At 40.6% G+C, this 24,861-nt stretch overlaps 2 protein-coding genes across 2 annotated transcripts in view; one reads left to right on the top strand and one right to left on the bottom strand.

Moving 5' to 3' along the window:
* Positions 1-77: 77 nt before the first annotated feature.
* LOC108979502 (phytochrome B) lies at positions 78-7,385 on the bottom strand. The gene is made up of 4 exons (XM_018950190.2): positions 4,720-7,385; positions 3,100-3,907; positions 2,157-2,456; positions 78-880 (listed from the first exon to the last, which is right to left on the bottom strand). The coding sequence occupies exons 1-4, from the start codon at positions 6,794-6,796 to the stop codon at positions 661-663; spliced, it is 3,405 nt and encodes a 1,134-aa protein (XP_018805735.2). The 5' UTR covers positions 6,797-7,385; the 3' UTR covers positions 78-660.
* A 12,176-nt stretch (positions 7,386-19,561) lies between these two features.
* The window catches only part of LOC118348884, a 6,251-nt gene continuing 951 nt past the window's right edge, over positions 19,562-24,861 (top strand). The window contains exons 1-3 of the mRNA XM_035691428.1: positions 19,562-21,208; positions 21,461-21,553; positions 22,237-22,853. Of these exons, the coding sequence (XP_035547321.1) occupies positions 19,562-21,208; positions 21,461-21,553; positions 22,237-22,853 (2,357 nt within the window). The remainder of the gene's footprint in view (positions 21,209-21,460; positions 21,554-22,236; positions 22,854-24,861) is intronic.

Here is a 24,861-nt window from a genome sequence, read left to right as displayed (position 1 = left end):
TCCTGAATGAATTGGTGATGCACTGGCACATCCAAAAAGTGAGAAAAATGCATATATTGGTCATATGACAGAGAACATAAGGCATGAAAATCAACTGCAGCAGGGGCTGTTGGCTGGCTCTATTGCATCAAAGTAAAGGATATACAGCAAACTAGCTTTAGAGGGAGTAAACCCTGAAGCATGACATTTTACATTTATTTTGGGAACTTGACGGTATAGTACAAACAATAATTAAAACACATGCTTAAAGTCAATCCAACTGCTTCTCATCATGGGAACCCTCAACAACAACAATTTCAAATGGCACTCTTGCTCTTCGATGAATACGTATGGCGGCACACCATGTAAGAAGGTCGGTACACAACTACATTAGTATGATCTTAAGACTACATCAAGCTAGAAATTAATCAGCTTCCTTATAAGATAGGTAGGTGTCTGGGACTAGTCTTGCCCAACAGCAAAGAGAATAACATTCCAAACGGGTAGAAGGACATGCTCTTAATCTTACTGAATCAGCTTAGTCAAGTGCCTCCGGTTCAAGTGTGATTACTGTATCTGGGTTATGCAAAGCAAACCGTCCAAAGGGTGTATGCCTGAAGGAGTATCTCGGGTTAGAGCTGAGAAAGCTTTACAGTCTGGGGCATCTGCAAAGCTGACGACCTACTCGACACTTTGTGAGCCTCTCTGAGGCATGGGAAGTTCAAGAATAACCAAGAAATAGCATCTTTCAGACTCTCTGATATATTGGACCTCACCATTCATGTGCTTTAAAATCTTCCTGCACATGCTCAGCCCAAGGCCTTCCTGAGTCATCCATCGACTGCTATGGAACATGTCCTGAACCAATTCAGGAGGAAGACCTTCGCCAGGGCATACCATCCTTCATAGATAAAATCAATATTAGTCACAAGAAAATCAAAAGACATTAATAAGATTCATATCTTCACACATATTTATAGCATCTTAGGACGGAAAGGAAGTTTCAAGTAATCACCAATTACTTCCATATATAATCTGTTCTTACAAATGAATTTGGCCAAAGCAACTTTTCTCCCAGTATCACGTGACTAGCTTAATTTATGCTTAAAGCTCATTATTGTCAAACTGTTTCTTGACTAGTCCACATGATAAATTATATATATATATATATATATATATATATAATAGAGATGCAACCCTGGATGGTTAGGACAAATTGAGGCTAACCCTAATGCAGGCAATAGGCAACTCCAAAACCCACTTCTAAATGTCATGGAAAATAGTCTTGATAGGCTATAGGCTATAGGGCATTGCAAAACTAGCAATATAAAATAATGATAATTGAAACCAGGTTAAAGATTCCACCAAAACATCCACATAATGATTGGCTGCCCTAAGAATCCATGACGACAAGGTTAACAGATGGCATAGATCTAAGAAAGAGTGATGATGCAAGTAAGTCTCAGAGGACCTATTAGCTTATTGGACCCTCAAGATTATGGAAAACAAACTGCAACAAAAATAAGATTTGGACAGGAGGGCCAGGGGGATTGGAAATTAGTTAAACATAGACAACCTTCTGGAATACAAGAGTACTGCAATGGATATCTAATATTCCTACAGATCCCGGACACTAGTGCAGGCCTCTTTCGCACTGTTGAAGTGGGTAAAGCCTCTGCATTAGGTAAGAGGAATTCTTGCACCTGTACATCATCAAGTCCTGCAATGTTATAGGATAGAACATGCAAAAACTCATCCTAGGAGTAATGGTTGCCACCACAAAAGATCTTGTCTATGATACATCAACCACTTACATCTAAGTGGGAGTCAAATGATTGTCTTAAATTAGATAAGTCAACCACTTCAAATCTGATTGAATGCTTAACTTGGCCGAATCAGTGTCAACTTCTTTTAGGTTTAAAATAAAGATAAAGCAACAGGCCTGGCAGCATAATTTACTAGAAATAATACAACGAATGATCAAGAATTCAAAAATTGACACTATGTTTATCCTAAGAAGTGCTGAAGGACAAGAGGAGTGAACAAATTAAGATAAGAATATGAAAAAAGAAAAAGAAAAAAGAAGTAAAGACTCAAGAGTAAGATAACTTACATGATTCCTAATAGTATGCCACATATAGTTAGGAAAATGAAAAATGAATGCAAGTCTAATATACCTGAATTCTGTATGTACAAGAGTCAATCCATCAGAAGTTTTCTTCAAGCTTGGATGAACGTGAATCTCAACCCAACCTTCTGGAGATGGTGCATAACGCACCATATTTAGCAAGAAATCAGCAAGGACCTGCTGTATCCTCACTTGATCACCATAAACAGCCAATGATTTGATTTCCTCCGGAATATCCCTAATCAATTGTAAATTTCTTTCCCTCAGCAATATCATTACTTGGCTAACAACAGCATTTATGACACTCCCGAGTAAAAATTCCTCCTCCTCAAGTTCCAATGAACTGATTCTGAACGAAATTAGAAACTAAGTCAGGTTGTGTCAACAAAATTATTGCTGAAGCATAGATATCAATACAAGCGTGAAACTTGAACAAGGTAGGAAGGACTGAAGACAAGATAAGAATAATATGGAATGGAATGAAAATACAAGGAAAATTTAGAGTAGAGGAGACAGTTATAATTATTCTCAGCAAGAACATTTCTATTTCTTTCCCCATTTTGACAAATCGTAGCAGAGAATTTTACGAATGTATACATATTATGTTTTGGTAGCACTGTAAAGTTGAATGATAACTCAAGAGTCCATGTAGCCAGCCATATATATTTAGAATATTTTGATGAGTTAACTGCATCTAATGATACTTGCAGTCAATAGATTTAAATTTCATCATAGTACGCTATCGCATCAGTGAAGAAATTATTGTAGGGAATTGCCTAATATGAAGCTGATAATACTATATCATGGTACATAATTGGATGCATTAGATTTAGTGGCAATACAGAGATGACGATAAATTATGACTAGTTTACACTCAAATTTTAATTAAGTTGTAAAATGTTTAGCAGCCAAATGACAATAAAGATTACTACATGCAGTACATTTTCTTTTGGGTAAAACTGTAAATCAAATAATTTGTTTGAGAAACTTACCCATCTTCAATTCTCTCCACATCAACGTCCTTTATAATCTTCAACATCTGCTTCTCACAAGCAGCACTAGTCTCAAGAAACTGCTTTTGATCTTCAGTCAATTCTGTAGCCTCCAAAAGAGAGTTTGTAAAGCGAATGCCACTTAAAGGATTCTTTATTTCCTGGCAAATGTAAGCTAACTCTTTCATTCTTGCAAAGCATTTATTCTCTTGTTGCCGCTGAACTTTAAGGGCTTGCTGCAATTCAGGACTAGCTATCTGCAAGAAACAGAAGGCTCCAATAATCTGGCCATCCATATTTGCCCTCTTGTTTGCTGTCAAGAGAGCTTGTACATATTTCCCCTTTCGATCAAAGAAGGAAAATGGAAACTTGTCTGTGTCCTGCCCTCCAATTGCATTATGCAAGACAATCATGAATTTTGTCAAAGCATCGGAACCCTTGAGTCGACAGCAACTGCCAAAAACCTCACCAACCAACATTTTTCCAATTATGTCCCCTCGGGCCCACCCAGTGAGTTTTTCCATGGCAGTGTTCCACTCTGAGCAACATGTGTTATCATCTGAAGCAAATATGGGAGGGATCAAAGGATTGGGACTGTGAACAATAGCCTTATAATCACTTTGAATGTTGATGAACTTGTCCATCACCACTTTTTGACCAGTAACATCTTGACCGACAAAACAAACTCCAACTATGTTATTTGTGTAATCCTTGCTGGAGCAAGCATTGACCACCACAAATACAGCCTTCTTCTGATGCTCAGGGCCAAATGTCCTCATTTTTATCTCTACATTCTTTTCTTCTTCACCTGCATTAGTTAAATTAAAGTAATATAAACATATTTACCAAAACCAGCTCCCTTTCAAAGCCAATACTAAATACTATATGTCAATTGATGGAAGGTTCCTTTCAAGCTCGAAATACAAATGAATGTAGTGCTAACCAATCATAAGAATAAGATTGTGACCTTCCAATCCATGAAACAAGAGATTAATAGCCTCTCTGTTGTGGCGTGGGAACCATTTCTGAATATCAACAACATGCTCAAGTCTATGATTGTTAAGTCACTGCAGTGGCACTGCGTACCCCGGGTTGGACATTGACACCCATGCCACTGTCCATCTCCAGATGCTAACAGCATGAGCAGCAACCACAATGGGGCATCCATTAAGTTCATTATGGAGAACACAGTGGAAATTCTTGAACCTTTGGGCCAAAAATACTAATAGTTCATCATAAGGGACAATATTGCATATATAATTCGAATTGTATATGTAAGCGATAGGTCATTCGAAATTAGCCCTTTTTTTGCTTTGCAAAAAAGGGACAATATCGAATAACCCTATTGCTTGCATATATAATTCAAATTATATGATTACAACATGAGCAATACCTATATTTTGGCAAATCACAAATTTGTCCTGTCATCTGGAAAGAACACAATTTAATGCAACATACTAATAACTACTTTCCATGCTAAAGAAATTGTTTTAGTTGCTTTAATTTCAAGGGCTCTCTTACATCTTTTGATTTAATTCAACATAAATTGGACACCAATATATTATCCTATTAAACTTCTTGGATTGACAGACACAAAGAGAGTAGATGTAAACTGACTACCTCTTAAAGCGCAAGAAAGAAGCTTCTCTACTGCTTCTTTAGATTCTTTATAAACAAGATCATGAGCCAAAGACTTCCCCATAGCTTCTTCAACTGAGAGCCCTGTCAACTCTGCAACCTTTGCATTCCACCCATTTATACAGCCATCAACATCTACAGCAAATATAGGAGCAGTTGCAGTCTCTATTAACCTGACCATTTCTCTCGCCACTGAGCTAAGCTCATCTATCCCTTGCAACTCTAGATCCCCAAGCTGGGCATGTATAACAGCCTTAGAATTGTTTGCCTCATCATCTTTGAATGAGTCTCGCAGAATTAGCTGCAAAGAGTGGATTGCGTCCATTTCTGCATTCTCCCATGGCAAGCTGCGGCTTTTTACCACTTCCAAAAATGCCTTGAATGATGAACGTGGATGCATCCTCTGCCCATCATCCTTGTCCTGAGGGTGATGCTTTGCACCACCCCATTTGATCTCTTTTGCAGTGTGGGAACGAAACCAGAATAGAAAATCCCTTTTAGTGATAAAAGCAACAGCCATCCCACAAACTGCATCTCCAAGCAAGGCTGCTCCAGGGTACCCAGCATCAGCCAAACTGTCTGTGCTTAAACCTGTGGAATCTCCATGGAAAGCCAACAACCACTCCACTATGTCCTTGATCTGGGCCTCAGTCGGGGTCACACCTAGTGGATAGTACTTCCCTTGATAGTAGAGGGCGGCACCATCACACTTCACAAGGTCCATAATACTAGGGCTTTGAGTAATAATTCCAGTGGGTGAGGCACGAAGAAGCATATCACACAAGAGGGTCTGAGTCCTTAAAACATGCTTCTCCAACAATTGTGATGCCAATTGCAACTCCATATTCAATTGAAGTCCAAAAGCCTGCATTAGGAACTCACAAGCATAGCGGAGAGGGAATGGAATGCAGCGAGCTGAAGTATGATGGCAAACAACCAAGCCCCACAACCCCATTGCAGTCCTCCCACCAACAGTTTCCCCATCATTCCCATTGATGATAACTGCCATTGCTAACGAGGCAATTGATCCCATATTGGCCATATACTGAGCATGACAACCATGAGGAGCACGAAGTGTGGAACCAACCAAGCACAAAGGCTGCATAAGCCCTTCATCCTGAACCACCTGAACAGGCGTGGCATTGCAATCCACAATCATCCTAACCCTGTTCTGCTTAAATAAAAACCTTGATGCCTGAGGAATATCCGTGGAAGGATAATGCAACCCAATATACGGATCCAAATCAGGCCTCTTGCTCTCCGCGACAACCTCACCATGCTCATCCTCATGAAACTTATACACCATTACCCTATCATACCCAGTAAGCTCCCTCACGCTCTCCACCACAGTATCACACAAGAGCTTGATATCCCCACCGGGCAGCGACTGCAGCTGTGAAATCGCCCGCACTGCCAGCTTCTGTGACTGCACCGCCCCAGCAATAGACAAAGCTGGATCCTCCGTCCTCGCAGGCTCCAAATCAATCACAATACCTACATCTACCCTATGCAAAATCGCATAAAAGGGCTTCCCTGAATTCTTGGAATGAATCCAAACCGGGTTCAACAGGGTAATTTCCCTAGCTCCAAACGCCTTCTCGAGCAAAACCGAGCTCGAGGGCATGAAGAGCGTCCTCACGTCAGTCCCAACTGCCAAAATCTCTTGCTTCTCCAGACTCGGGACCGACTGAGGCAAAAGACCCAGCAACTCGCGGGCGTTCTCGCTGTACGCGATTACGCTGTAGGTGGCTTCGTCCACGGCAATCATGCAGCCAAAGGGTTGGATATGGCCACCCCTTTGGATTCTGGACAAGTATGCTGTGATTTGTTGCTCAGGAACCGACTGTGTGGTTGCTCTAACGGACTGGGAGTAGTCGAAGGACTTACCCGACTCGCCGGACTGTTCAAAGACTGCGTGGAGGCGAGCATCGACGGTAAACTGTTCAATGGCTTTGGGGATGGAAGACTCCGCATGGTGGGGTCTCATGTTGCTCGCTGTGTTCGAGGACTGAGCTTGATTGTCGTGTTGTGAGCGTACGTTTCTGCTACCTGAAGCCATTACTGGGGTTTGGGAGGTGTTGGGTATTGTTCTTTCACAATACTGCCTCAGTGCGTTCTGTGTTTGCCTGGATTGGTGGTAGTGGTGGTGGTGGTGGTGGTGAGAGGGTAAGAGATCGAGTAAATATGGGGAAAGCCCACATGAGCATGAAGATTCTCACCGCTGATCCTCTAGATCAAATGGGAAACTTTGGGTGTTGATCACAAAGGAAGCTGCAATTATGTTTCGGTCAGGAAGCTGAACTCGCTCTTAAGTCTAGTTGTTATTGTTTTTTCACCCTTCGATTAATGGTGGGTAAAGAAAAGTATGCGTTTTTATTGGAGTCTTGTCAACAACACATACTTTTGGTTTTGGGTTCTTTGCTATCCTCTGCTTCTGTTGTTGTTCTGTCGCTCTTGCTTGCCTTTTCTTTTTCGTCTTCCGTTATGGAAATTACTCTGCGGTTAGGTTATTTTTCTGTGTTCCGTCTTCTCTGGTTTTTCGGTGGTAAGTATTTCCTGTCTTCTTGTCTTCGACGGAGTTTGTCTTCACGGAACATTGAAGTTTGTCGGGGCAGCATTTTTAGGCGTTTTTTCAGATTGAACTCCTACCTCAAAAAAAAGTAGAGCATATGTTCTACCCTGTTTGGTTAGATCGTATTCTTTTTTGAGACTGAGCTAAATTAAAGTTTGTATTTTTCGGACCCTATCCCAACAATACGATAAGTGGGAGTATTTTCATATGGAATGCAGAATATCCCATCTGTACTTTGATGTTGAAATCGCAGATTGCTAGTTTTTTTTTGCCAAATGGCCGTCTGCCCACCACAATATGGATTTGCTTGGCACATGTTCGGTTTTATTTAATTATATTTTATTTATCACTTTTGTATTGTAGAATAACTAAAAGTGATGTGTTATTTTCACACAACACTAGGGTACTTTCAAGCATCTTCTCTCTGGCATTATTGGTCTCATCTTCTCTCTGGCATTATTGGTCTCATTCATATATCCACCCCCATTCTGTGTAAAGAAATAGTAATACTCATTTTTGTAGAATTTCAAGCACACCTAGGGGTGTAAAGAGTGATTCGATCTGATTTTAAAGAAATTTAAGAATAATATGGACCGATTCATCACCATAATCGAAACTTCATGATTTGAGCTTATTGAAATGCTCTCACTCTGGTGTAGAGAACATTATTCTCCCATGGGTGGCATCATAGAAGTTGTTTCAACCTCTTGTGGTCAGAGGTTGTGCCCGCTTTTTAAGGAGCAATCAGCTCGAATTCTGTATTACTTCAAGGAAAATGCAACATGCTTGATCGAAGATATAATAACACCAAGTTAATGAAAGTATACATTTTTGTCACTAACTAGTCATATCAGTGGCAGTGAACATAGGACCGTTTTATATCTGAGAGGGGACCATGCAACTCTATGGCATCACCCTTGTGGATAAAAAGGGCCATATAGTTTCAAAACTCCCATCGCTAATGTGTCAGTTTCCCAGATCTGATGTATTTTACCTTAATAAGCAACACAAAACATAACCCATAGGTCTGGATAAGAATATTTATAAGTGCAATCCAACTAAGCCAATCAGACCAATGGACTGTGCCAGCAGCAAGACTCCATTCGGATAGCAAATCTCGACAATCTCTGAATAACATGTCAATCTGATCTTGCTTGGTGAACATTCCTCTGCCGGCAGAGAAAAGAAAGGGACCCCAATTGCACCATCCACATTGAGCATTTGCCTTGTAGAGAGGTTGTCTGTTGTTTCAACTTGCACAGCCTGCTCAATGCACATCGAAGCAGGGAAATGCATGCTTGTGTGCAAACCGTTTTAGCTATCAACTCTAACGTCTTCTCTCTGTTGCCGCCTCTCTTGATCCTTTGCACTGCAAATAACACGAGTTTCAAACACTCGGATTTGTGATGTAGCCATTACAAGCATGATAATGTTTTGAATTTATTATGGTTACTAGTCTCAAATTGTTGAGAAAACATGATAATCTTTTTTATGCCCTGACAAACACAGCAAAGAGATAGCATGTTAGAATCTTTAGATTGCTAGCTGCATAAATTTTCTTTTGGGTAAACCGGTAAATCAAACTAACATGTTTGAGAAAAACTCAATCTCCGACCTTCATAATCTTCGACATGCTTCACAGAAGAAGCACTAGTCTCAACAAACTGCTTTAGATCTTCTGTCAAGCTAGCCTCCAAAAGCAAGTTATGTAAGAAACGTAAATGCAATGATGCTCATGCAGCATTGAAGAATAATAACGCATGCCTTCAACCATATATATTGTTTAATTCAAATGGTATAAATCTTGAGCAGAAAAGAATTCAAGTTTGAAAAGGATTATTCTATTACCCCTCAAGCGATAAAATATCTCAAGCCCAGACAACCAAGCCCAATCCATCAAAGGGTCCCCACTAGAAGATAAAAGAATGAGAGAGAAAGAGATGACGTGAGAAGAGAATGTGTTAGGAGGAAAGTAAGAAAGAGATTGAAAGGAAGAAAGTGGAAAAAATAGAAGATGTTAGACACGCAAGAGAAAAAGTAGCATTTCCTCACCACTATCGAGGTGCATGTAGAAAGAGGGGTTAGATTAAAAGAAACGGCCAGACGACTCTAGGGGCTTCTTCTTCTTCAGCTTCTTCAACCTCATGACGAGTGTAACGCCCCGTCCCCGAGAGTCCGAAGAGTTAACTCATATTACTTGATAATCAACTCCAACATTGCTAATACTCTTCCAAAAGTTTCAAATCAAACGTAAACACTTTAAATTTAATTAACCACACATACTCGTATATAAGATCTTCAATATAGTAACTCCAAAAATTACCTAATTCTCTACATGTCACTTAAACTCACATTTCAACAATATAATTATCAAAAATCACCAATACTCATCGAAAACTTTCTATTCTTAATCCACTATTCTTAAGTCATCTCACCTAATTATTCATAGTCTTGATCCTCAGCTGAAATATTCAAAAATCATCTGAAAATATTGGAGATAAGAGGGGGTGAGTTATCAACAACTCAGTAAGCAAAGAGTATATACTAGTATGCAAACATGAGCATTTACCGATTTCATAATACAGAACAAAACACTTTTTATTTTCAGAATGCAGAGTCAGAACATACTATAAAAATATTAGAGTGAAAATTTAAAAATATTCTTATTCAAAATTTCCTTGGCACAGCATAACTGAAACATCATATCAGAACAGAATTCCATGTTTGACCTCCTTGGTAGGGTTGTGCAAACTCCGGCGACCAACCGAGCAGAAACAGAATGTGAATCTTCCCCTTATTTATTCTCGGAGCCCCGAGTGTGCACACAGGAAAGACCACCAGAAAAACCACTTTGTTTCCAAAGTGGGTGCACCAGAAACAGAACAGTTGGTACCAACCCAAACAGAAGCCACTATTAGCACCCGTGGTAGGTCAAATAGGTCACCATCCACAAACTACATCCCGATTTAGAATGTCATGCCAAAAGTTTTCAGAAATTACATCATATCAGAGTACAGAATATCTTCAGAACAGAACAAAGTTTTCAAAAATCACATCATATCAGAGTACAGAACATCTTCAGAACAGAACAGAATTTTCAGATATCACAAAATATAATTTTATGCACAAACTTTCGTATTCGCTCTCTTTTGCACAGTTCTGAAGCAATATGCAAAATAACTCATGTCTACACCAGTCATGCAAGAAAATACTTTATTCTTAAAGAGAATCTCATAAGTAATGCAGAACAAATAACTGAGGTAGTTCAAATCTTTTTTCATAACAAAACATGCATATTTTCAAAAATCAACCTTAGCCCAATTTATTTTTATGCAAATCTAGCATAGGAACCCCGCTTACCTGGACGACTTAGCTTTTCAGAATTTTCCTAAAAAATATCGAGTCGACTATAAATCGTCACCTATAAAAATAATCACGTAATTTCAGTAAGTTTTTCAATCAATCACGGATTTTGATATTTAAGCCTAAACTTCTTAAATAACCTATTTTAATTCCTCAAAACTTAAAACTTTCATAATCCCAAAATATATCATCATTTCCTAAAATCACCAATATCCACCGTAACCCACGTCAAACACAAAACACCAATATTTAAACCTGAAACAATCAACAAATCTCACATCATAAACCAATCACACGAACTCCATAATCCAATACAACCGATCCTTTTACTCCTCGGACTCAGTCCGACACAACTAACCAATTCACAGTAAATATGAGTTAGCGCGAAAATACATTTAAATCTCAAAAATTTTTTGAGAAAATACTTACAATGCTATAATATAATTTTAGAAAGATCACGGAGGTGCTAGAAGTGGTGGTACAACAACGTAACAGTACAAAATGCATTGTGGCCGTGGGTCTCAAAATCCCACTTTAGAACGGGGACAAACGAAAACCCAAGATTGATAGGGTAGGACTTAGGAATGTCGGTGAAGCTAGTGGTGGTGGTGGTTGGCCGTGGGTGGTGGCGTGGAAGGTGGTTGAAGTGCAAAAATTCCCAAATTGGAAATGGAGTTGGATGTACTTCACCGGTGGTGGATCGGAGCTGAGGTTGAATGCATTGAGTTCCTAGGAGGTTGAGGATGAAGTGGTGAAGAATGGTGGCCGGAGGTGGCACGACGGCGGCGCGCGAACACAAGAGGTGTCGCGGCTTGGTGTTGCACGTGGGGGCTAACGGCGGCGATGGAGGAGCTGGGAATGGAGGGAGGTGGTCGCCGACCGGTGGGGAAGCTGATGGGCTGGGTGGTGGCACGCACGACGGCGCGCGGCGGTGGCTGGGAGAAGAGGGAGAAGCGCACGGGAGAGAGAGGGAGGGGGAACGTCGCGCGGGAGAAGGCAGAGAAGAAAACAAAATGAGGAGAAAAGAAAAAGAGGAAGAAAGGAAAAAGTGAGGGAAAGAAATAAGGTCAAATCCTCACATCTTGGGTTACAAAAATGATCCATCGAAAATGGTTTCAAAATAACAAGTAAAATAAAATAATTCAAACATAGTGATTAAATGAAAATAAAATAATTAAACCCAACAATAAACTAATTTAAAATAAAGAGAAATTTAAATGCATAACAATTATTAATATTAAGGAAACATGTCAAATTTAATTTTCACAAATTAAAAATCATAAAAATAAACCCACTAAAATATGAAAATTTAAAACAAGAGAATCAATTTTTAAATTAATAACAAATAATCCTTCAATTAAAAATACACTAAAATACGGGGTGTTACAATGAGAGCTCCAACATGAATGTCTCTTCTAGCAAATAGATCTCCGACTTCTATTGTATAGTGAGAAATGAGTGACTACGAGAGACTATAAAACAAACATATTATAGTGGATTTTCCTTCCCCAAATGTCCGTGGACGTAGGCATTATGCCAAACTACGTAAATTTGTATGTTTCACTCTCTTTATTTTTCTTATTCATCACTATGGATGTACACACTGACGTCATATAGCCGCACTAGACCACTGTTAGGGGCTCCAAACAATACCGATCGAAACCCAAGTCATCATAACGGGCCAAAAATGACTCTCTCCCCTTCCAGTCTATTGTGCGATTTTTTAGGCATCAACAGTTGACGCCGTCTGTTGGATCTGATTTAATATCTACACCTGATGCGGGAGAAGGAAGATTTTTCGGCATGCCAAATGATCATCGAACGAGCAGATAAAATTTTCCCATATAAATATTTTGGCTTTTCAAATTTTATTTTATGAACAACACTGTTGCAAAAAATGGGTGAGTGAACCCTTTCTCGCCTAGGCAAGAACCCAAGCTACTCGCCACTTAAGCTGCAAATGCACAGTGGTGAGTGGGTTAGTACTGTGTAGAAAGAGGGGGGGAGTACGTGGCTTAGTACCGTGGCAACCACCATATAGACCGTCAGCGTCGTCTGTTTTCTTTGGGGTGGTCCCCGACCACCACCTTGCAGAGATGCGCGCCATGCATGCCAACCAGACGGGTGCACGATGTGCACCCAGAAGAGCCACGATCTCGCTATGACACAAATGAAGGGCAGCACCGACAGCCACCATATGGACCGTCGGCATTGTCTGTTTCCTCCGGGGTGGTCCTCGAACACCACCCCACGGAAGTGGCTCTACCATGCGAACCACGTGCACAGGCTCGAACATGGTAAGAACCACTCGACCCGACGCCATCGTGGCACAACAGGGACATCGGCGGCCATTAGATGGACAGCTGGTGTCCTCTATCTTCACCCGAATGGCCCCCGCCCATGATGGCCATCCGCATGCAGCCCAGTAGGGGCACTCGAACGTGCACCCGAGATACATCTCAACCTCACTCTGTGGGACTAATGAAGGAGACTGGTGGCCACCACGAGGGCTGTTGGAATTTTGTGCCGTGGCAAGGGTGGTCCTCGACGATGAAGACTGTGCATGGTGGGCAACAAGTGTACGTTGCCCTATGCGCCTTGAAGGGAGCCCCACTTCATGTGGCTCCCACAAGCCCCGCCACCACTGAGATTGCCGGCAATCTTTATCTCCAGCGGGGTACCCCTCAACCACAACGTGCGGTTCCTAGCCACCCAGTGGCAAACTCCTCTATCATGACCTCACATGCATCTTGGATGCAATTCCTTGAATGTTTTTCTCGGCCACCCCTCCTCGGCCATACGGTGGCGGCCACCCATCCTTTGCCATACAATGGTGGCCACATGCTCCTTGACCATACGATAATGGCCCAGCGGGCATTTGTTCCTCTCCCAGCCACATAGTGGTGAGAAACCAAGTTGCCCAACCACATGCACCTCGGCCACACAATGGTGGGCACCCATTCCTCGCCCAACCACATGCTTCAGCCACACAATGGCGAGAAACCAAGTTCTCCAGCCACATGCACCTAGGCCACACAGCGGGCACCTGTTCCTCGCTTGGCCAAATGCTTCTCGACCATGCACACAACTTCCTTGCCCACCTACTCCTCGCACGTGTTCCTTAACAGCCCAGTGGCAAGCACCCATCTACATCCCGGCCATCTGCATCTTGCCCACAGCAGTCTCGCCCATCTGCATCCCGACCAAGGATGACAGGTTACTTCTCGCCCATTGCATCTTAGCCTCACCATCTTAGACCCACCCCTTGGATCCGACAACAAAGTTCCTCGACCATGACCATCTTGCCATGCACAAAGAAGGACTCACCGTCCAAACCAATAGGCATCAACTCGTCACGCACGCGGCTGAGTCATAAGAGCACCTCCGTCACATGCATCACAAAAGGATAAGAACATCTTAGCCACCACTTTGCTCAGCCATCCCACAGGTTGCCCATCCACGGACAGCACAAACAAAAACGTCTTGGCCAACCCATCACAGACTCAACTGCTCGGCCACATGCCTGGAGAGCACGTTGCCCGCCACCTCACTAAGCGGGCAACATCTCGACTAATTAACAATTGGTATTTATGCATGTGTTACGCATGTGTAACGTGCGCCCTGCATGAACCATGCACAGTACAAGTGATGGAGAACAAGGAACCACCTAGTGATCTACTCATCCACAGGACACGACCCGTGAGAAAATGAACATAAAATTTTCTAAGAGATTATTAAGTTCACATCGCTTTGAAGATACTTAAAGACGGACAACTTTCCTGACAGTAAACTGACTTAGTAAATAAATAAATAAAACAAAGACGGCAACTGACAGCAAACAATTTCAGTCAAGGAAAAATTAGGCAGGGTAGCTAAAACATCCTGGTTTCTCACTCTCAAAATTTGTGTGAATTTCATTTTTACTAACAGAATTAGCTTCTGTGGTATGGAACACTAACTACATAAGCCCATTCAAGCATCGCCTGGGTTTATTAATATGTCTCCATTAGAATAAATTACGTAGCATCGCAGGCACCCGGATCTTCTTCATCTCCAAAACACGACTGCCCATAGGCCTCGTTGACATGCCTCCAACCTTCGCCCCACTCTAGCAAAGCGATTCAGGTTTGCAAACCTCACATTTGTGACTTGGGTTATTTACGCTAACCAGGTTGGCATTTTTAGCATGGACAAACATCTTCTTCAACAAAGTCGAGTCCCTTGACTCACCGCAATGCAAAAGTCGAACACGAGTCCCTTCATTTGTTAACCCTCGTGCCAACCAAGTCGAATCCCTTGTTTCTCCACAAAGTCAAGCCAGGTACAAGTCCCAAGACTTGTCCAGATGTCCCGTCGAACACAAATCCCTTGACTTGCAGAACTTCGTGCCACAAGCCGAGTCCCTTGATTCGCCATGAAATTTAGGCTAGGCACTAGTCCTTGGACTTGCTCAAACGGCCAGTTGGACACAAGTCTCTTGATTTGCTAACCTTCATGCTACAAACCGAGTCCCTTGATTCACCACAAACTCAGGCCGGGCACAAGTCCTAAACTTGCCTGGACGGCCAGTCGAACACAAGTCCATTGACTTGTTGACTTTCGTGCCATCTAGTTGAGTCTCTTGACTCACCCCTAGACAGCAACACCGGCACAACATCTTCCCCAGCAAACGCCAAGTGTTACACTCGTGCCACAACAACCGCCTCAGACCTTCACAACACTCTTACGACACAATTCAGGTTTGCAAATTTCACTTTTGTGATTGGAGATTATTTACACTAATCGGTTTGAATTTTGCAGCTCTGTCAAACATCTTTTACTTACCTTCTTATCGAGGGTCAATAGGTGGGTTTAGCCTTATGGCGACTTGGCTTGCCTCACAATGAAGTGCGGATATAGTCTTTCGGCTGCCCAACATTACTCCTGAGCCAGCATGTCCTTCAATAAATGCCAAGTGTTACACTCATGCCACAACTACCTTTCTTGAGTTATCTTTGACAACAAGTCAACAAACGAGAAAGGCTATGGACCGCCCAGCTCCCAGGCACCCAACAAGCGGGCAGGTCATTTGACTACTCGGTCTTCACACTCCAAGACGAGCTCCACACTCGCACCTAACGCGGTCGAGCCAGCCTCCCACTTATCTAGCCAAGACGAGCTCCACGCTTGCACTTGACACGGTCGAGCCAACCTTCCGCTTATCTTGCCAAGAAGAGCTCTACGCTCGCACTTTACGCGATCGAGTATATCTCTCGCTACGTCCAAGCTCCACGCTTGCATCTTTTGAGGTCGAGTACATCTCCCGCCAAAGCCGAGCTTCATCTTCACACTTTACGCGGTTGAGCCCATTTCTCGCCACATCCAAGCTCCGCCCTTGCACTTTATGCAGTCGTGTATATCTCCCGCCACGTCTGAGTTTCGCGCTCACATCTTATGCGGTAAAGTACACCTCCCATCTAACTTTGCGCTCGAAAATATTTATCACTTAATGCAAGTAAAACGGATAACCAGAAATCCACTCCCAAGATTTATTTCTCTACGAACTTCGGCAGATTATTTCGATTACATATTTTATCTTTGAAGATTCTCAAGGTCTTTTTTAAAACAAATTCACTTTAAGAATCGCGGACAACTGAAGGGGATAAAATATTCCAAGCCTAGATTAACAGGCCCAGCCTATCAAAAGGTCCCCACTAGAAGACAAAAGAATGAGAGATGAAGGAGAGACAAGGAAGGGACAAGAAAAGAGAATGTGTCAGGAAGAAAGTAAGGATAATACGGAAAGGAAAAACTGGAAAGCAAATAGCATGTCAGACACGCAAGGAAAAGTGGTTGTTCCTCACCACTACCGAGGGGCACGCGGAAAGATGGGTCAAATAAAAAGAAACCACCAATTGACTACAGGGGGCTTCTCCTTCTTCAGCTTCTTCAACCTCACGACTAGAGTTCCAGCGTGAATGTCTCCTCCAGCAAATAGATCTCCGACTTCTATTATATAGTGAGAAATGAGTGACTGCTAGACTATAAAAATAAATATATTATAGTGGATTTTCTTTCCTCTAAACGCATTGGATGTAGGCATTACGCCAAACCACATAAATCTGTCTCACTCTCTTTATTTTTCCTACATTTACTTCTTATTCATCACCATGGATGTATGCACCAACGTCGTACAGCCGTATCAGACCACTGCTGGGGGCTCTAGACCACACTGACCGAAACTCGAGTCGTTAGAGCGGGCCGAAAATGACTTTTTCTCCTCTTCCGACCTATTGTGCAATTTTTTCAGTATTAACATACCCTATACAACTCTATTAGCTCATTATAGACAGAAGATACAAGCTTTTAGAAATAATGTCGGATACAAAAGAGGGGAAAGAGGCAGTTTGCAGTAGAGTAAAATTATTGCTCGTAGATATCTCGTTGCAGGTGAATAAAATTTCTAGAGGTTTGATTACCTAAATTGAGGCACTTAAAATGGCATAGACCTAAGGAAGGAAGGGTTAAACTAAATGTTGATGGATGTTGTTTAGGAAACCCGTGTCTGATTTGAGGTGGAGGGATAATAAGAGATATAAAAGGTAAAAGGGAACTGCTAGGCCATCGAGGGTGTCCCAAAAGTTTCTATTGATAAGTGCAAAATGCTCTTTTTTATTTTGTATTTTTTAAGCATTTTTTAAATCACTTTAATCATTTAAGAAAATCACAAACTCATTAAAAAATAATTTGTTAACCATTAAGTAAAAAAAAAAGTTAAATCGATGGAGTTTTTCAGAAGAATTTATAGGTGACTTAAGCATTTTTCAAGTTAAAAAGGGTTGTTGTGTCTTTTCCTGCATTCTACGAAGAAGGAACTCATAATATGGGTGAAGCCAAATCCATATTGGATGGAATACTGGTATGATGCATGCAGAGAAAGTTGTTGTGTACAAAACTCAAATTAGACACTAAGAAATTATATAGGCATCATTTGATTACATATATGAGATGAGATGAGAAATCTGTTAATAGTAGTGAGATAATTTTGAATAGTAGTAAAATGGCTTGAGTTAAAATATTTTATGGGATTTTGGAAAAGTTGAATAAAAATATTATAAATAAAAATATTGTTAAAATATGATTTTTTTTAATATAATTTTTGTTTTAGGATTTGAAAAAGTTGAATTGTTTTTTGTGTTTTGTTTGGAAATTTGAAAAAGTTGTAATATTTAGTTAATGATTAGATGAAAAAATTGAAAATCTAAAATTGATAAATGTTTGTATTTGTGGTGTTTAGATATTGAGATGATATAAGATGAAATGAGTTGAGAGAATTTTACTATCCAAACTAGTTCTTAAATGAGCTGCACATACCACATAATAATGTAATTTTGTTGGTGTTAGATAGAGTTAATGACTCACTAAAATAACTACCAATTGATAGTTTTTTTTTTCCCAATAAAAGCTTGTATTTTTTTCTTTTTTAAAGAGAAGAGGATAATATCCCAAGTATACTTAAAAAAAGCCTCACTTATAAGGTAGGAATACCATGGTTTGATACTCTTGACACTGCAAGAGTAACAAATGTCAATAAAGTGCAAAAACCATAGCTAAAACTCGTTCCAAAATTTCTTACCTTCTCACCTATATCTTATATGTGGTAAACCCATTCTATCTATTGCCAATAAACCTTACTTCTTGCGAAAACTCCTTCCTGATGCAAACCAAGAAGTTGGACATGCTAATCATACAAGTGGGAATGGAGCTGAATTTGTACAAGACCCTTTGTCATTTCCTAGTGGCCCAATTACAAGACTTAGAGCCAAACGTTTCAAGGAAGCACTAAATGGGCTAATCCAAGAGAATTGGGCTGATTCTAAAAAGACCAAGATGGGCTCAAACAATATTCAAGACTTAATCCATGTCATCAAGGCAATTGAAGAGGCTAATTAGCACATAGAAATATGATGAATGGTCTGACCATTAATGGACGTGAATTTGTTAAGTTTCAAGAATATTAAATAGGTGAATGAACTTGGTCTTGCCTGGGTACGTGAAATACATTGAATTTAGTCATTTAGTCATTTCTGGCTGCCTCTAGAAGTCCAAGAGGCCTAAATTTCGTGGGACTTGTTATGTTAATATTTGTGTTGCTTTTAAAGCTGTAGTTATGACTTTTCCTATTCTTGGAGGGTTGTTCCAAGTATATAAAGGGGTTATTTCGAGTTTTAATATCAGATTGGAAATTTCAGAAACTTATTTGTTTTTGTGAGGTCTTGTGTTCCTCTTGGTTCTTCAAAGAACTCCTTGAACTTATCAAGTTAATCTTGTGGCGTTCAAGCTCCAAACTTATCACCTTGATTCTGATTTCTGGGTGTGGCGTTTTCAATCCTTCGTAGTCTTGTTTCTCATCTAGTTGGGTGACTGGTCAAGGCTCAACAAATCTTGTCAATACGATCTTGGGGTTCCAAGCCATCATTGTTATCGGGTTTCATCACAATTGTTGGTGAAGTTCATATCATTTTGGTATCAAGAGCTTTGGTTCTAAGATAAGTTTGTCTATCTTTTATTTTCGTTCTATTTCCTATTTCATATCAAGGGTACACGATTCCAGTAAGAAAACTTCTTCCTTTCAATCTTGTATCTCACCTTATTCAAGTACTTGAACTTTTGATGAGTTTTGGTTGTTTATTTTCTGAATTGCTGCTGGATTATTTTGAATGAGTTTCTTGAAATTCGATTAAGAACTAAAGAAGACACAGAAGAGTGGAAAAAGGCAAGAGTGTGCGAGACCATATGAGGGTAAAAGCCGTTTAGAGTGAAAACACGAGTGCAAGTGTATCAATTCTTGAGTGAAACACGTGAGGGAGTGCTTGTGAGGATTCTAACTTTGTTTGCAGATTTTAAAACATGTCTAATAATCAAGAAGAAGACACAACCGAAGAATTTCGACAACCTCCAGTTCCAAACCTCCAAATGCAAGCGATGTTAGGGGAGATGAGGCGTATGTTGAGGGCTGAATTAGAACCTATTCACGAAAGGTTGGACAGGGTAGAAGCGGAAACTCCTAGGGGCCAGCAACATGACATCCACAATAGGCAGCATGGTGGGCGTGGTCCGTGGCGGAATGTTGATGGAGAGGCGGAGTCGGAGGAGTTTGATGAGCAATATTTGAACCGAGGCAGGATTGAGCGTGGGTATAGAAATAGAGAAGCTAGGATGGGTAGGCCTAGGAGGGATAACGATTTAGGAAATATAAAGATTAAAATCCCATCTTTTCAAGGTAAAAATGATCCTGAAGTTTATTTGGAGTGGGAAACTAAAATGGAGATGGTTTTTGATTGTCACAACTACTCAGAGATAAAGAAGGTTAAGTTGGCTGCAATTGAATTTACCGATTATGCCATTGTGTGGTGGGATCAATTACTGATTAATAGGAGGAGGAATAGAGAGCCACCCGTGGACACTTGGGAGGAAATGAAAATGCTTATGAGGAAGCGTTTTGTACCCAGCCACTATTATAGGGGATTGTATCAAAAATTACAGAGGTTAATTCAAGGATCTAAAAGTGTGGATGAGTATTACAAGGAGATGGAGGTAGCTATGATCCGGGCAAATGTAGAAGAGGACCGGGAAGCCACCATGGCTAGGTTTTTGCACGGTTTAAATCGTGAGATTGCGGATATAGTCGAGATGCAGCACTATGTTGAGTTGACAGATATGGTGCATCAAGCCATAAAGGTGGAGGAACAATTCAAACGAAAGGGATTGGCTAGGAGGGGACTGCCTATGGCTACAACCAGCTCGTGGAAAACAACTCCAAAAAGGGATGAGCAGCAACAAAATAAGCCAAAATTTGAATCCTCTAAGAATGCCAACTTAAAGACCGCCACTACTTCAGGTACAATCGAGACTTCAAGTTCTAAAACACGTGATATTAAATGTTTTAAATGTCAGGGGCGCGGACATATAGCCAGCCAGTGTGTAAACAAGAGGGTGATGGTGATAAATGCCCAAGGAGAGATTGAGTCAGAAAATGAGGAAGAAGTAGATAATGATGATATGCCATCTATGGAGGATGCTGATGATGAGCAAAATGCTGTGGTTGGAGATTTATTGGTTGCAAGGCGAGTTCTCAATGTGCAGGATAAGGAGGAAGAAAGTAACCAAAGGGAGAACTTGTTTCATACTCGGTGCTTTGTAAATAACAAAGTTTGCAGTGTCATTATCGATGGTGGGAGTTGCACAAATGTAGCCAGCACTTATTTGGTGGAGAAATTGGCTTTAACTACCTTGAAACATCCTCAACCTTACCGGCTTCAGGGGTTGAATGAATGTGGGGAAATCAAGGTGACAAGACAAGTGTTGGTGGCATTATCCATTGGCAAATATGAGGATGAGGTGCTTTGTGATGTGGTTCCTATGCACGCATGCCATTTACTGTTGGGAAGACCATGGCAGTATGATCTGAGGGTTACGCATGATGGATTCACAAATAAGTATTCCTTCACTCTTAATAGGCAACCTATTACTCTTGTGCCATTAACTCCAAAACAGGTCAGGGAGGACCAATTAAAGTTACAAAGTTCGAATGAAAAAAAAAAAAAGAAAAGGAAAGGAAGGCCGAAACTGAAAAAAAAAGACTTAAAAAAAAAAAGGAGAGAAAAACATTGATCAGAGTGAAAAAGAAAGAGAGAGGATTTCGGCTATAGTGAGAGCAAGAGAGGAAAAATTCAATTACATTGCAAAAAAAGTGAGATCAAGAGAGCATTATTTTCACACCAGCCCCTTATTGTACTCATGTACAAGGAGGCTCTTTTATGTACTAATGATCTCGTCGGTGCTTTGCCGAGCAATATTGTTTCTCTTTTGCAGGAGTTTGAAGATGTCCTTCCTGAAGAGGTACCTTATGGTTTACCCCCAATCTGAGGGATTGAACATCAAATTGATTTCATACCTGGTGCATCAATTCCAAACCGACCTGCTTATAGGAGTAATCCCGAGGAGACCAAGGAACTTCAGAGGCAAGTAAGTGAATTATTGGAGAAGGGGTTTGTGCGTGAAAGTAGGAGTCCTTGTGCGGTTCCGGTGCTGTTAGTTCCCAAGAAGGATGGAACATGGAGGATGTGTGTTGACTGCCGAGCCATCAACAACATAACGGTAAAGTATCGTCATCCCATTCCTAGACTAGATGATATGTTGGATGAATTGATGGTTCTTGTGTCTTTACAAAAATTGATCTTAAGAGTGGATATCATCAGATTAGGATGAAAGAAGGTGATGAATGGAAAACTGCTTTTAAGACTAAATATGGTTTGTATGAGTGGTTAGTGATGCCTTTCGGTTTAACTAATGCTCCGAGCACATTTATGCGTTTGATGAACCATGTTTTGCGAGCATTTATTGGCAGATTTGTAGTTGTGTATTTTGATGATATCCTGATCTATAGCAAAAATTTGGAAGAACATGTAATGCATTTGAAATCTGTTTTGGAAATTCTAAGGAAAGAAAGGTTGTTTGCTAACCTCAAAAAGTGCACCTTTTGCACGGATAAACTTGTGTTTCTTGGTTTTGTTGTTAGTAAGAGAGGAATTGAGGTGGATGAGGAAAAGGTGAAGGCAATCCAAGAGTGGTCAACGCCTACAACAGTCAGCCAAGTGAGGAGTTTCCACGGCTTAGCTAGCTTCTATAGACGGTTTGTGCGTGATTTTAGTAGCTTAGCCGCCCCTCTTACTGAAGTCATCAAGAAAAATGTGCCGTTTAAGTGGGGAAAAGAACAAGAAAAGGCATTTAGTCTGATCAAAGAAAAGTTAACTAATGCCCCTTTGCTTGTTTTACCTAACTTTGCTAAAACTTTTGAAATTGAGTGTGATGCTTCAGGCATAGGTATTGGAGCTGTTTTGATGCAAGAAGGCCGTCCAATTGCTTATTTCAGTGAAAAGTTGAGTGGGGCAGCCCTAAATTACCCTACTTATGATAAGGAGATGTATGCCTTGGTGAGGGCTTTGGAAAATTGGCAACACTATCTATGGCCAAAGGAGTTTGTGATTCACACAGATCATGAGTCTTTGAAGCATTTGAAAGGACAGCAAAGGTTGAACAAACGCCATGCCAAGTGGGTGGAATTCATTGAAACATTTCCGTATGTGATCAGATATAAGCAAGGTAAGGAAAATGTGGTGGCTGATGCATTGTCCCGAAGGTATGCCTTACTTTCCATTTTAGATACAAAAATGCTTGGCTTTGAATACATTAAGGAATTGTATGCTCAAGATTCTGATTTTGGTGATGTGTTCAATGCATGTGAAAAAATGGTGTTTGGTAAGTTTTATAGGTATGATGGATTTTTGTTTCGGGAAAATAAACTGTGTTTGCCAATATGTTCTTTGCGCGAATTGCTTGTGAGAGAAGCTCATGGTGGTAGTTTGATGGGTCATTTTGGTGTAGCTAAGACTTTAGGAATTTTGCATGAATATTTTTTTTGGCCTCATATGAAACGTGATGTGGAAAGAATTTGTGAGAAGTGTATTACGTGTAAACAGGCTAAGTCTAAGTTGAAACCCCATGGTTTGTACTCCTGTAAACGTTCATGCAACAAGTCAATGTATGGCAAATGATACTCCGACAAACGTTCATGCAACATGTTAATGAATGACAAATGATACTTCCACAAACGTTCATGTAACACGTCAATGAAAGGCAAATGATACTCCCACAAACATTCATGTAACACATCGATGAATGACAATTGATACTTCCACAAACGTTCATGCAACACGCCATTGAAAGACAAATGATATTCCCACAAATGTTCATGCAACACGTCATTGAAAGGCAAATGATATTCCCACAAATGTTCATACAACACAACAAAAGTCTTCCTTACACCAAGGTTACCCAACAAACCAGCATGTCTATCACACACAAACAACTTATGCATAAAACTAGTAGGTACACAAAATCTAATATTTCTAAACAAGTACCAATCTAGTTTATAGAACTTACCAAAAGATGCTTTCTCACATGTCCCATACACATTAGCAAAGTCATCATCATTAGCATGCAATCCCTTATCATATTCAAATCTCAACAATTTTGCATCAAAAATGAAGACAAGGACATACCTTCTTGCTAAAGTATCAACCACAAAATTTTTCATACCTTGTGTGTATTTGAATACATGAGGAAAAGTCTGAACACAATCCTCCCGCTTAGCATGCATTCTAGTCAACAACTTACCTTGTCCATTTAAATGTGTCAATGACTCATGTTTTTCCAAGAAAGGTCGGTTAGGAATTGTCGCACTTGGCACAAAATCAATGTAGTGCTCTATCTCCCTATTAGGTGGCAATCCACTAAATACACCACTTGGAAACACGACCTCATATCCCTGCAACAAAGAGACAACAATACTAGGCAAACATACGTCAAGTCCGTTAGGATTAAGACTCGCCTTAGCACAAAAACTCACTTTTCTCTTTGTTTTTCTCTCACTTTCTTCACACTCTCTTTTCTTTCCACTCTCTTTTTCTTTTTCACTCTCTTTTTCAAAATTACTTTTCAACTCATTCTCTCTTTTGCTTAAAGTTTTAGTCTCACCCTCTTCTTTTTTCTCCCTCATTTTTCTGTCTTTCTCCATTTCGGTCTCACTGTTTCTTTTCTTCTCAATCTCACCTTCACTCTTTCTTTTCAGCACAATCTCACTTTCACTGTTTCCTTCACTCTTACTATTAAGCTCATTCTCACTTTTTCTTGAGGTTTCAGCCTCACCCAAATCTTTTCCCTTTGGTTGTTCGGTCTTCTCCTTTGCTACAACTTGATCATTTTTGTCCCACTTTGGTTTCCAAGAAGTACTAGAAACCGAAGTATACCTTGATGTACCCTTTCCTTTTAGCCGTCTCTCCACCTTCATAGCCATGTGCACTATGTCCTCTCCCTCCTCATAATGTTGCAACTCAACTACATTGGCTATCTCCCTATTCAACCCCCTCAAAAATCTTTTCATTATGGCCTCCCGATCCTCCACTACATTAGCCAGAATCATAGCCACCTCCATCTCCTTATGGTAGTCCTCTACACTCCTAGACCCCTGTATAAGATTTTGTAATTTTTTGTAGAGGTCTCTATAGTAGTGGCTAGGTACAAATCTCCGCCTCATGATAGCTTTCAACGCTCTCCATGTTTCTACAGGCCTCTCAAAATTCCTCCTC

The sequence above is a fragment of the Juglans regia genome, chromosome 7 (assembly GCF_001411555.2).
Source record: "Juglans regia cultivar Chandler chromosome 7, Walnut 2.0, whole genome shotgun sequence".
Classification (NCBI taxonomy): Eukaryota; Viridiplantae; Streptophyta; class Magnoliopsida; order Fagales; family Juglandaceae; genus Juglans; species Juglans regia.
This window is presented reverse-complemented; position numbering and strand designations above follow the sequence as displayed.

Excerpts from the sequence above, each read along its gene's own strand:
- LOC108979502 (XM_018950190.2), bottom strand. The coding sequence starts at position 6,796 with ATGGCTTCAGGTAGCAGAAACGTACGCTCACAACACGACAATCAAGCT. Across the intron at positions 2,457-3,099 it reads GTGGAGAGAATTGAAGATGG|AATCAGTTCATTGGAACTTG; the intron begins GTAAGTTTCTCA and ends AATTTCGTTCAG. Across the intron at positions 881-2,156 it reads CTTGTACATACAGAATTCAG|GATGGTATGCCCTGGCGAAG; the intron begins GTATATTAGACT and ends TTATCTATGAAG.